Source organism: Schistocerca americana, chromosome 4 (assembly GCF_021461395.2).
Source record: "Schistocerca americana isolate TAMUIC-IGC-003095 chromosome 4, iqSchAmer2.1, whole genome shotgun sequence".
Taxonomy (NCBI): Eukaryota; Metazoa; Arthropoda; class Insecta; order Orthoptera; family Acrididae; genus Schistocerca; species Schistocerca americana.
In genome coordinates this window covers 139,990,633-140,004,664 of record NC_060122.1, presented here as the reverse complement: position 1 = coordinate 140,004,664, position 14,032 = coordinate 139,990,633, and the positions used below count along the sequence as shown (strand labels likewise).

The 14,032-nt window shown below is 44.0% G+C and overlaps 1 protein-coding gene across 1 annotated transcript in view; it reads left to right on the top strand.

Annotated features, from left to right (window-relative positions):
- The window catches only part of LOC124613032 (integrator complex subunit 7), a 157,348-nt gene that overhangs the window by 15,945 nt on the left and 127,371 nt on the right, over window positions 1–14,032 (top strand). The window contains 2 exon segments of the mRNA XM_047141600.1: window positions 7,012–7,141; window positions 13,745–13,868. Of these exon segments, the coding sequence (XP_046997556.1) occupies window positions 7,012–7,141; window positions 13,745–13,868 (254 nt within the window).

The following is a 14,032-nucleotide window of genomic DNA, read 5'->3' as shown; positions in this document are numbered from 1 at the left end:
AAACACTTCCAACAAGATTAGTTGTATTTCATGGAAATACGATGTGAAATGTGTTTTCCGACCTCCATCTAAAATTAAAGTGCTTTTGGGTTCTGTTAAGGATGATCTTGGTTTGTGTACAGTGGGTGTATATCACATTCCTTGTAGCTGTGGCATGGCATATATTGGTCAAACTATCAGGACCGTGGAGGACCGATGTCCTGAGCATAAACAGCACACATGATTACAGCAACCCAGTAGATCTGCTGTTGCCGAACATTGCTTAGATACTGGTCACCCCATGCTATATAACAACACCGAGATATTGGCATGCACGTCCAGCTGTTGGGACAGTGTTATTGAGGAGGCAGTTGAGATTAAATTAGCGAGCAACCTTGTAAACAGGGATGGAAGTTTTTGTTTAAACTCTGTTTGGAATCCTGCTCCCTCCATCGTCAAAAAACAGAGGTATAGAGTCAATGTCACCTCACCTCCTAGTTCGTAGTCCCATTATCGATATCTCTGACTATGGTCATCTTTGGTGGCACAAGTGTTTAGTGTATGTTATCTTTCCTGCATCAGTCTAAGAACTGAGGTTTTAAATTTGCCTGTACATCGCCTGTCAGTTGCAGTTTGCCTTGAAAATGGTGGGGTGTATTCCCGCTGAAATATTGGCGGTCTCTGAAAATATTACCTGGCTGAATACCCATAAGTTGTTTGAAAATTGTATACACCAGGAGAAACTCAGGTCTAAATAAAAAATGATCAGTGCTATATACGAAACAAACCCAACTGAAACCTCCCCCTCCCCATCCAAAAATATAAAAAATAAACACCCACTGCCATTTGATAGCCCCTACCCTTCCAGTATCCCTCAGTAACATTATTATAGGTGCATCTTTAAATTCCCATTTTTAGATCGCAGCAATGTGGTTCTGACACTGCCTGCCCAAGCCCATGCAATAAGCTAACCCATCTGACAATGATAGAACATTCTGCAGCATATTTTTCTATAAATGAAGTCAAAACCTGTGTAGAATGTTACGTCACTATGACACACAAACAGGCACTTGATCTCTCAAAGGAATTAGCTTGCTGGGCAGAAATTTTATTTTTGAAAGAAACATTTACGTATATTCAGTGTTGTTATAATGAAACTTTCACTAATTGAGCCAGTGCAGAGTGAAAACTATTCGTCATATGGATATCCAATTTGATGGGAATGATGTTCAGACTTTGAGCTGCAGGGTTTGCATTGGTAGCAGTATTAGATCGATGACTTACCATTAGATGCCAGCACATTATGGCAACATTGTGTTGAAACACAAGTAACAATGGGCATTATGTCAACATTGGTCTGGACAAGGTGTGCAGAGTTTTACTCACAAAGCTCTCTATGAATATTGGTGCATTTTAGGAATACGGAAGTGTCCTCTTTCTGCACCGGGGTTGAAGAACGTGATTCAGAAGTTCAAATTAAATGACAATTTGGCCACCAAGATCACCAGATTTGAACCCATCTGATTCTGGCTGGGGGTTACCTGAAGGATAGGGTTTATCAATGGGACACACAACACATTGAGGTTGAAGATGAGAATACCGAGGGAGGAAGCCAACATCCTATCTGAGATGTTTCAGCCCACAGTAGAGCAATCTCTTATGTGGTTCCAGGCTTTTGTGGATGCAGATGGTCCTCAGATTGAGCGATGTTTGTAACCTGGAACATAAACATGGTGCACAATTAACAAATGTTACCTTACCATGCGGAAATTAAAATGTGTTTCTTTTAATGGTTTGGTCATTATTTTTCTTCTGCATGTCCTTAGAAATGTTTCCACAAAGTTTCATTGTCCTATGATCACTCATTTAGGTAATGTTTAATCTCTGAATGATTCAGTCCAGTAATCAGTGATATCATCTACTATGTTACAGTTCAGATCTTATGGATAGTATTGGAGGCTCAGGTTGACCTCTTGTACATATGTTTACAAGAGACACAATGCACACCTTCTGACAACCTTATGTTAGAAGGCTGCACCATCCACAGGAGTGAAAATACAGATGATGAGAGGACCAAGCATGGAGTGGCAGTATTTGTCCACAATACAAGCCATTTAGTACCAATTAGCCTCCCTCACCACACACCCTCAAGCAGTAGACAGTCAGATTTACATACTACTAAGGATGACTGTGCTCTCTGTCTCCCTCTTCAAGAACATGTCAATAATGAGGCTCTTCGGAACTTCAACCCTGAACGCCCGTGACCTTTTCTAATTCTAGGAGATAATGGTGCATATCACACACATTCAGGCTCCATATACTCTTGTCCCAGGGGCCAAGTATGTCAGAGGTTCCTCCTGTCAAATGTATCTGCCTCGCCTATACATGGAAAGCGACACTTTCAGCTCTGCACCAGAATCATCCACAGATTGTCACTTTGCTCCCCCACACTTTTTGATACTGTCCTTCAGGAAGTGCTATGGGCTTATAGCATAGTCACAATTTTTCCATTTGGATCCACCTGTCAGACACATCAGCTCCTGCCACCAAGCCACCTGAATAGATCTTCTACAAAGATCGCTAGAGAGTGTACAGCAATGTAGTCCAACATCAATTCAGCATCCCTGGGTGGTAGAACATGTCGCTACCATCATACACAGGGCTCCTGATGCATCTGTCCCGAAGTTGTCAGTTAAACCTAGCAGATAGCTAGCCCCATGGTGGAGCAAGGACTGCTATTTAGCCATCAGGGACATGGGGGTAGCACTAAAAACATTTCACTGTATGTATCTGCCGATAGTCTTGCAGCCTTTCACACCGCTGAGGCAAAAGCCTGTTGTATTGTCAGAGGCAACAAAAAGTAGTCATTGCAGTATTTTTACATTCTGTTAACCATTTCACATTATAATCATGTGAGTCAATGAGCAGGATCGATGAGAATAGTAATTGGTCAGAATTTGCAGCCCAGACAATAAAGAAATATTTCAAACAAATTACATCTAATGCCAGTTAAGAGCCCACATTCCAGTAACACTGATATGCAGAACTGCCCATTTTGTATGAAGGATTTAGACCAATACAACAGTAGGGCCAGACAAATAACACAACAACATTTCAATATTAAGTCAAAGAACCGCATAATTTAGTTTGAGAGATAATGTCCTAATTCTTAGAGGTAAGAAATCATGATTCCCCTTCAGAAACCTGGGAAGGTTGACAGCAAACCACGTAGTTTTTGCAGTTTAGCGCTTACCTGTTGCGTAGGGAAGCCACTGAAGTGAATGATCAAAAGTTGTTTATTACGGGTTCTGGAAATCTGGTGACTCCTCAGTCACCTTCAGTGTGGTTTCCATAAGTACTGCTCTACACTCAGCAGTCTAATCTGCCTCAAGGTGGTAATTCTTTTATATTTTAGAGGCCTACAACACTAAACCAAGATACAGTATTCTGCAGCAACTGTATGAATGGGGCTTCTGGGGTTGTCTTCCTGTTATAGTGTGAGCCTTCCATTCAGGATGGTATTTTAGTTTCAGAATTAGCAGTGCACTCTGTCTGACATATCCAGAAGAATGGTTTCTGTAAGGGGAGAATGTTAAATGTTACTCAATAACCGTCAACAGCATAGTGTCGAAAGCCAAGAGCCCTGTACAATGCTCTCTTTTTGTGGGAAATTTCTTGATCTTTTTCTTTTTCTTGTAGTCTTGGGATGACTGCTCAATAACTGCAATTAACATTAAGAAGACTAGAATTATGGGCTAAAATCCCAGGCATCAATTTTTCCCCAAATAGGTATGTGTGTATGCAATGTTTTTACTCAACCTGAACTGTTATTGGAGGAGACCACTCTTAGTTTTAAGGAATCAGTAAAGTTGTTGGGCCTCATCCTAAATAAGAAACTTATTTGGTTTCCACATCTGATGTAACATGTTTTTATTGAAACACTGCTTGACTTACTCCTAAATATGTGCACCATCACTGCTAGGTAGTCAGAGCTATTCACTTGTGAAATTGAAACGGATAGGGGTCAGTAGTAAATAATGTAACTGAGGCATCTTAATATAACTCACTATTTTTTATTGTTTTCTTTGTGAGTATCATTATGGTGTGGAAAATATTCTCCATAACTACAAATATGTGTGCTTCACTCAGTGAGAGAGGAAAAAGTCCTGCATAGTTTTTATCATGTGTTTCATTAGAGAAAGCCATTGACAACAATTTCTGTGGATATAAATTACACAGGTGACAAACTGATTGAACCCAATTCTTAACAGTAATGAAATGAAGTCCACTAAAATGGCAACAATAGTAAAAATAATATCTATTTGATCTCTGTCACTGAGGGGGAGGTGTGTGAAGTATTACACTGAACCATCTCAATGCAAGAGCTCTAAAGGCTATGAACATTTTAAAGTGCCTTAGTTGCAGATAGAAATGTGTGTAAATCACAGAAGAAAAACAAACCATTTACGAGGTGTGTTTTTAAAGTAAGGTCTGTTTTGTTGTAGACACTAGTAGTTGGCACACTTACCGCATGCAATGAGCAAGTGCGTCGTGTACCCGCATGCTTCGGGAACAACTGTGCTCAGTTTAAGTTCTGTAGCTAACCTGTACGGTTCTGCTCTGTGCTTTCAAAATGTTTCAGACTATTAACCCGCTCACTGTGTGTGAGGTTTGCTCAGTGATATGGTTTTTGTCAGCAAGGAACCTTTCTGCTGCAGAAATTCATTGACAGATTTGCGAAGTGTACAGTGATAGTGTTATGAGTGAAAGCAAAATGCCTAAGTGGGTACAAGAATTCAAAGATGGCCATAACATTGTCCATGATGAGGACTGCTCCGGTCACCCTTCTTTGATTACAGACGATTTTTTGGCTTCAGTTGAAGTGAGGATTCGTGAAAACAGGTGCTTCACAATAACAGGCCTCTCAAATGAATTTCCTGACATGTCGAGCTCAATGCTTTACAACATTGTTTCTGAACACCTAAAGTTTTGGAAACTGTGCTCCCGTTGGGTCCCAAAACTCCTGACAGAGGACCACAAAAACCAAAGACTTGAGTGTGCAATGAAGTTCTTATTATGCTGTCGGTGTTTTGGGATAAGCATGGTGTTTTGTTGGTCGACTTCATGCAACGACCGTCTGGAGTGGCCGAGCGGTTCTAGGCGCTACCGTCTGGAACCGCGCGACCACTACAGTCACAGGTTCGAATCCTGCCTCGGGCATGGATGTGTGTGATGTCCTTAGGTTAGTTAGGTTTAAGTTGTTCTAAGTTCTAGGGGACTGATGACCTCAGAAGTTAAGTCCCATAGTGCTCAGAGCCATTTTTTTTCATGCAGTAAGGAACCACTATGAATGCAGAAGCATACTGCCAAACCCTGAGAAAGCTGTGCAGAGCGATTCAAAACAAAAGACGTGGCATGCTGACAAAGGGAATTGTCCTTCTCCATGACAATGCAAAACCTCACACTGCAGGTCAGACCCACGATTTATTGGGCAGTTTTGGCTGGGAAGTTTTAGACCACTCACCCCAAAGTCCTGATCTTGCACCGAGTGATTACCATCTGTTCCTCCACCTCAAACATCACCTCAGTGGCAACCGTTACATTGATGACAATGACGTGAAAGTGGCAGTGAACTCTTGGTTATTGCAGCAGGTGACAAGTTTTTACGATGAGGGTATTTTAAAATTCGTTGAGAGGGATGATATGTGTTTCAACAAACTTGGCAACTATGTTGAAATACTTTTTTGAAATAACCTTTCATTGTGCACTTATGTTCAAATGGACCTTACTTAAAAAAACACGCTCATATGTTTAGAACAAAGAAGCAACTTACAGGACAGACCTGAAGAGAATGGAGCAGGTGAATCGCAATCAGTGGAATAACTTTCTCACCCACTCCCTAACTGTTCAATAGACCATTCATATAGTGTCTCAGAAGACAATGTGGGCCAAAAATGCAAAACACATTTCACTTACTACATCATCAAGTAAAGTAATTATCATTCTTCTTGGTAGCATGCGAGGTGGTAATCCTGGGAAAGGAACAAGCTGACACGGCAGCAAGGGGCACGTGCTACGAAAGTAATGTACTGCTCTGAGTGGATGTGGTTGAGTGGTATTATGTTGTTGTTGAGGAGGAAAGTTATGTATCAGTGGAAGAATGTGTGGCTGGAAGTACAAAATAACAAGTTACAACTGATGAAGCAAAAAGTCTTGCTGTGTCTATGATTTCTCCAGTTACACAAAAAGAAGTGGCTTTAACACAACTGAGAAAAGGGTACTGTCCTCTAACACAAAGGCACCGCATTTGGTGAGAGCCCATTCAACATGGTGCTTGTAGTTACCTGTGTCAGTGCAGTACATTTGTACCTGATTTCTCTTCATATTGTGGCAAGAGGGCAGCTAAAGATCAAACTAGCTCTCCACCTTTTTCTTGTCGTGGAATCCATTAGTCTTTGATTTTTAAAGGAAGAAGGGAATGATGCGCTTGCTGCTTAGTTCCCTTTAACTGCACTAATGAATCAGTCTACAAACTGAGTTTAACAGGTATCACTGGACTGTGCATGACAAAGAGAAGAATGTTAGGATTGAATGTTTCATTGATGAACATTAGAAAGGATCTAACTCCAATTTGAGGAGAATGGGGAAGTAAATGTAGTCATGTGCTTTTCAGTGAATCCTCACTACTTTTTTCACTAATGATGTTAGATGAACGAATTATTTTAATTTTCAGATTACAGCCTACATGTATGAAACAGAAAATTGTAACAAGTGTCTGATAATTATTTTCTATCTTCAGCAATCTTCAGAGTTGTCGATTTCATATAGTGTACCTTTAAAAAAGTGTATTTTTGTGTGTAACAGATTTTGAAATTGTTTCCTTGCATAAATGCTGTCTGCCATTTGTGGGGCAAAATATCTGTTACCTTTCTGTCCACATAAATAATAATATATAAGTAATCAAATGCACACAATTATGTAAGAGAATGTTGCACACTGTGTTTACAAATTATATATGATCATTCATTTCAGGATTAAGATCTGGCAGAGTTGGAGAACAATGTGAGGCAATTGTCAGGTTCCCTAGGTTATTTGAGAAATATCCATTTCCAATACTGATAAATGCGTCTTTGCTGAAACTGGCAGATTTGTTTCGCATAGGGTAAGTGTTGCTGTCATCATATTTTGATCAGTTACATGTGTACTATTAAGATATGTTATGAACATATGATAACTGATTAGTGTGTTGTGTTTAAAAAATATATAAAGGAACCATACTCATTGCAAAGAATAAAATTCCCCCTGCCCCCACTGTGGGTCTGGGGGTTAGAATAGGCACGAGGTATTCCTGCCTGTCTTAAGAGGTGACTAAAAGGAGTCTCACACGTTTCGGCCTTAATGTGATGGTCCCCTGCGGGTTTGACCTCCACTTTTCAAAATTTTCCCGAAGAGCGAGCCAATTGGGGAAGGGCGCCTTACATGGTGCATAGTGTCCATCATGCACTGAGACCTCTCGAATCCTTTGTTGATGTGGATCTGCACTTCTGCTCATTCTCCAGCTGTTGTGTAAGGTCACTCTCCTAGGTGAGTTTCCCTCCATCCTCTGTGCAGTATCGCTTTCTGTGCTGTCGACGGTAGCCAGTCCATTGTGGTGGGGCCGCCTTGTACCCTGTTGGTTGTAGCCCCATGACCACACGGGGATTGCTCTGCTGATACCTGCGCCTTTAACTCCATGCATATGCCAAGGAGTTCATGCCCATCACCCTGGGGTATTGGGACTCCCAGTAAAGGCCATTCTGCCAGGTGGCCTGTGCAGCATTTGGGTGGCACCTGTGGGGAGGGCCCCTGGTCGGAGTGGGTAGCATCAGTGCAGATGACACTCCATGAAGCGTATGTCAACTCTTGCTGGTGGTCAAACATCGACAGTCTCTAAGCAGTCAAGGTCTAACTTCATTTCTTAGAAATACGACCCCAAATTGTCCCCCCCCCCCCCACACACACACACACACCACCACCACCCCCTCCGTGGCCACACTAAGGATGGCTGCGAAGCTTATTCACCCCAGTACCTCATGTGTATGAGAGTTGATGGGAACTCTTTCTTGTCAATGAAACCTCAGTTTTTTGTGGAGCATTTAGAGGACATGTTTCGGGAGGTGGAGGGCTTGTCCAAAATGAGGTCAGGGTCGGTCTTGATCAAAACAGCATCTTCTACCCAGTTGCAGTCACTACTTGCCTGTGACTAGCTGGGGGATGTTTCTGTATCCATCACGCCCCACAAGAGCTTAAATATGATCCAGGGTATCATATTTCACAGGGACCTTCTTTTGCAGTCTGACGATGAGATGCACACCAATCTAGAGTGGCGAGGTGTCCATTTCGTCCAGCGTTTCCACTGGTGCCCGAGGGACAATCAGGTTGCCACCAGTGCCTTCATCTTGGCCTTCGAGAGTGACACATTACCCGAGAAGGTCAAGGTGATGGTCTACTGCTGTGACGTATAGTCATATATCCCTCCACAGATGCAGTGCTTTAAGTGCTGGAAGTTCAGGCATATGTCTTCCCACTGTACTTCCAGTGTCACCTGTCGGCATTATGGGTGTCCTTCACATCCCAATACTCTCTGTGCCCCGCCTACCATCTGTGTCAACTGCAGAGAGCACCATTTGCCTTGCTCGCCAGACTGCAGGATTCTCCAGAAAGAAAGACCCCTAAGAACCAAGGCACTGCGGTGGCACCCACACCACCACTAACTACAAGCTCTGTGTCTTAAAATGAGGTGGAGATCCTGGCATCCGCTGAGGACCTAGATCTCACTGTGCTCTCAGACACTATGGATGTCGATCGCACAGGTACTCATCTGGTGGCAGCAGGTGACCCTGAGGTGTAAACTTCCTCATTGAGTGTTTCATGCCTTCCCAGTCTCACTATCACATAATCCTCCAGTGGAATTGCGGCAGTTTTTTCCGCCACCTGGCTAAGCTATGGTAACTATTAAGCTTTATACCCGCTTTCTGTATTGTCCTCCAGGAAACCTGTTTCCCGCCAATGCGGACCCCTGCCCTCCGCGGCTATAAGGGATATTACTGGAAACATAGCGACTGTAATAGAGTGTCAGGTGGAGTTTGGTTGGTTGGTTTGGAGTCCCAGGTGGAGTTTGTATCTATATCCTGACTCAGTATGTAGTGAACCTGAGCTCCTTCAAACGCCTCTTGAAGCTGTGGCTGTTAGGATAAGGACAACACAGGAAATAACTGTCTGCAATGTATCTTCCTCCAGGTGGTGCAATACCCCTGAACGTATTGGCTGTACTGATTGATCAACCCCTAAACCTTCCCTACTTTAATGCACATAACGCCTTGTGGTGTGGCGCCATACTTTCTGGCCAAGGTAGGGAGGTCAAAAATTTGCTGTCACAACTCGACCTCTGCCTCTTAAGTACAGGTGCCCCCACATATTTCATAGTGGCACATTGCACATATTCAGCCATTGCTCTTCCGGTTTGCAGTCCTGGCCTTTTCCCATCTATCCACTGGAGAGCACATGACGATCTATGTGGTAGTGACCACTTCCCCATCTTCCTGTAACTCCCCAGCCTTATGTCCACAGACAGCTACCCAGATGGGCTTTAAACAAGATATACTGGGAAGCCTTCACCTCTGCTGTCACCGCCGAGTCTCTCCTACATGGTGCCATCAATGTTGTCATTGAACAGGTCACTACAGTGATCATTGCCAGGGTGGAAAAAGCGATCCCATGTTCTTTAGGGTGCCCTCGGCGAAAGACACTCCCTTGGTGGATGCCGGAAGTCGCTGAGGCAATTAAGGAGTGTCGGTGAGCTCTACAGCAACATAAATGGCACCCTTCCTTACAGCCTTTAGCAGCTCCATGCCCGTGTACACCAGCTTATAAAATGACAGAAACAGGCGTGTTGGGAGAGCTATGTGTCGATCATTGGGTGCCATACGTCGCCTACCAAAGTCTGCATGAAGATCAGACGTCTTTCTGGGTACCAGACCCAAACAGATGTCCCTGGCATTAACATCAATGGCATGTTATCTACCGATGCAAATGGCATTGGCCGAGCACTTTGCTGAGCACTACACTCGAGCCTCTCTGTCTGAGAACTAACCCCCAGTCTTTCACACCATCAAACGGCGGATGGAAAGGAAAGTCCTCTTGTTCATTACATGCCACATTGAACACTATAACACCCCATTTACAGAGTGGGAGCTCCTCAGCCCCCTTAAACACATTGCTCCGACACAGCTCCTGGTCTGGATCGGATCCACAGTCAGATGATTAAACATCTCTCGTCCGACTACAAGCGACATCTTCTCATCATCTTCAACTGGAACTGGAGCAATGGCGTCTTTCCATCACAATGGCAGGAGAGCACCATCATACCGGTGCTCCAACCCAGTCAAAACCTGCTTGACGTGGATAGCTACCGGCCCATCAGCCTCACCAACTTTCTTTGTAAGCTGCTGGAACATATTGTGTCTCAGCAGGTGGGTTGGATCCTGGAGTCACATGGCCTACTGGCTCCATGTCAGGGCGGCTTCTGCCAGGGTCGCTCTACCGCTGATAATCTTGTGTCCGTCGAGTCTGCCATCCAAACAGCCTTTTCCAGACGCCAACATCTGGTTGCTGTTTTTTTGACTTCTGTAAAGCGTACGACATGACTTGGTGACATCATATCCTTGCCACATTGTATGAGTGGGGTCTCCGGGGCCCACTCCCGTTTTTTATCAAAAACTTCCTGTCGCTCCGTACTTTCTGTGTCCAAGTCTGTACCTCTCATAGTTCCCCCCATATTCAGGAGAATGGCATTCTGCAGGGCTCCGTATTGAGTGTCTCTCTATTTTTAGTGGCTATTAACAGTCTAGCAGCAACTGTAGGGCCATCGGTCTCACCTTCTCTCTATGCGGATGACTTCTGCATTTCGTACTTCTCCTCCAGTACTGGTGTTTCTGAGTGGCGTCTACAGGGAGCCATTCATAAGGAACAGTCATGGGCTCTAGCCCACGTCTTCCAGTTTTCAGCCACAATGTCGAGTGCCATTTATTTCTGTTGGCATCGCTCTGTTCATCCATAACTAGAACTTTACCTTAATGGCGATCCACTCACTGTAGTGGAGACATATCGATTCTTAGTACTGGTTTTTGATGCCCGATTGACTTGGCTAAATCACCTTCATCAGCTTAAGCAGAAGTGCTGGCAGCAGCTCAATGTCCTGCACTGCCTGAGCAGCACCAACTGGGGTGCAGATCACTCTACACTGGTACTGCTCTACAGAGCCCTTGTTCAATCCTGCCTTGACTATGTCAGTCTGGTTTATGGTACAGTGGCACCCTCATATTTGCGTTACCTCGACCCGGTGCACCACTGTGGGGTTCGATTTTCGACAGGAGCTTTTAGGACAAGTCTGGTGACCAGCGCCCTGGTGTCCCTCCACCGCAGATCAGACGTGTGTAACTGCTCGCCAGTTACGCAGCACACATTCATAGTTCTCCTGAGCATCCGAATTACCATCTCCTTTTCTGGCCCGTGGCAGTCCATCTCCCGCACCGGTGGCCCAGATCGGAGCTAACAATTGCAGTTCGCATGTGGTCCCTTCTCTCCGAACTGGAGTCCTTCTCTTTACCACCTCTACTTGCAGTCTGTTCACGTACGCCATGGTGTATGCCTCGGCCGCAGCTTCATCTGGGCCTTTTGCATGGCCCTAAGGACTCCGTTAACCCCGCCGCTCTCCACTGTCACTTCCTCTCGATTTTTGACATGTTCCAGGGCTCTGAAGTGGTTTACACCAATCAGTCAATGGCTGATGGTCACGTAGGCTTTGCATATGTTCATGGAGGACATATTGAGCAGTACTCAGTGCCACAGAGCTCGTGCTCTTGAGTACATCTGCTCATGCCCTGGAGAGCATTTCTCCTGTGTACTGACTCATTGAGCAGCCTACGAGCTACAACCAGTGCTACCCTCGCCATCCTCTTTTAGCGTCCATTCAGGAGTCCATCTATGCCCTGGAACAGTCCCACCGTTCCGTGGTGTTTGTGTGGACCCCAGGACACATCGGAATCCCAGGCAACGAACTTGCCGACAGGCTGGCCAAACAGGTGATGCAGAAACCGCTTCTGGAGATAGGCATCTACGAAGCTGACCTGCATTCTTTCTTACACCGCAGGGTTTTCCGGCTTTGGGAGACAGAATGGCATAACAGCATGCACAACGAACTGCGTGCCATTAAGGAGACTGTGAATGTGTGGAAGTCTTTCATGCAGGCCTCTCTCAGGGAATCAGTTGTCCTCTGCCAGCTCCTCTTTGGCCATACGTGCCTAAAGCATGGTTACCTACTCCATTGCAAGGACCCACCTCAGTGTTGCTGTGACTTCCAAATGACAGTCGTCCACCTCTTGCTGGACTATCCACTTTTAGCCGCTCTGCGGCAGACTTTTAACTTTCCTAGCACCCTGCCCTCGGTGTTGGGTGACAATGCCTCCACAGCAGCTTTAGTTTTACATTTTATCTGTGAGAGTGGCTTTTATTCTTCTATGTAGATTTTAGCGCGTGTCTTTTGTCCCTCTGTGTCCTCCACTCTAGTACTTTTAGGCTGGAGGTTTTAATGTTTTGCAGAGTGGATGGCTTTCCCTTTTTATACTCGTGATTGGCTAGCGACTGTAATCTGCTTTCATGTTTTACTCTCTTCTGTTTATAACGTCTCTCTGTTGTTTTCTTGTCCTGTTTTGTTCCTTTTAGTGTTCATTGCCTTCCCTTCATTTTTGCGGCTTTTCCTTTCTTTCTGTTTTGTGTTACATGTTTCGTCCATTTTATTCTCACACTTGTGGCATTGTTTTATTAGGATATAGTGACTGATGACCTTGTAGTTTGGTCCCTTCTCCCACCTTTAAACCAACCAACTAACCTAGGTGAAGACTACACAGGTACCCACATTTTGCCTCAGTTACATGGTTCACAAACGTTTAGAAAACTTTCGCATACTTCCACATAAATAATGCTACACACAGACAGTTGGGGTACGTACTTTCTGCCCCGATGCAGGGGGGGATACAGCATGGTGACAGGAAGGGAATATGGCCATTCCTTAAATTGACCGTGCTGACCTTTTGCAGATGCATGAGAAAGGCACAAAAAAGAAGAGAAAAGAAGTAGAGCTTGCTGATTCTTCTTCAGTTTCTTGGTATCTTATGCTGCATATATTAGCCCTTAACAACTCAAGCAATTAATGCCAACAAAGATATTTGTATTATGACAGCAAGCCATGGTGCAACTTGGCATTTTTATTGGTATCAAATATTGCCACAGCTGAAAGAAGTGACAAGTGACAGAGAAAAGACCTAGGACTGACTGCCCACGTCACCATCTGTCACAAACCCAGTCTCTACTAAGACTGTTCTCAGCTTCTCCCTCAGTCACTACCTGATCCTGTCATTATTTTTAAACTTGTTATATGAGTAGAACATGGCTGACAATATCAATAGACAAGAAACAGTGGAAAAGTATGTATTTTGAAAGTGGAATTGTAGAAAATGAATGAATGTTCAACATGTGGTTGAGTTTGAGTCTTCATTGTGAAATCTATTCCTGTCTTAAAATTTCTGTCGTAGACCATGACGTCATCTACAGCTGTCAGGTGTAAGTTCTAGCTGAACCCCTTCGACCTACGTCCTATACTATACTACAGTATACTGTAGTATCAAAGGTCAATGTTGTAATTCATTTGTCATGTAACTTTTTTCAGGAACAACTTTCTCCGTGTGTGGGTGCTGCAAGTATGCCAGCAGAGTGAGAAGCATCTTGACAAGATACTAAATGTTGATGAATTTGTTCGGCGAATCTACAGTGTCATACACTCAAATGACCCAGTAAGTACTGTATGCTAGCTGTAGTGGATGTGAATTGCTTAATATGTCATATGGGGAAAAAATAAACAAGTAATTTGGAATGCAATGGACTGCTGTCTCATTTCATTGTTTTCTGTTTTCTTTTTTGTGATGTAGGATTGGATTTATAAAAGGTAGTGACAATT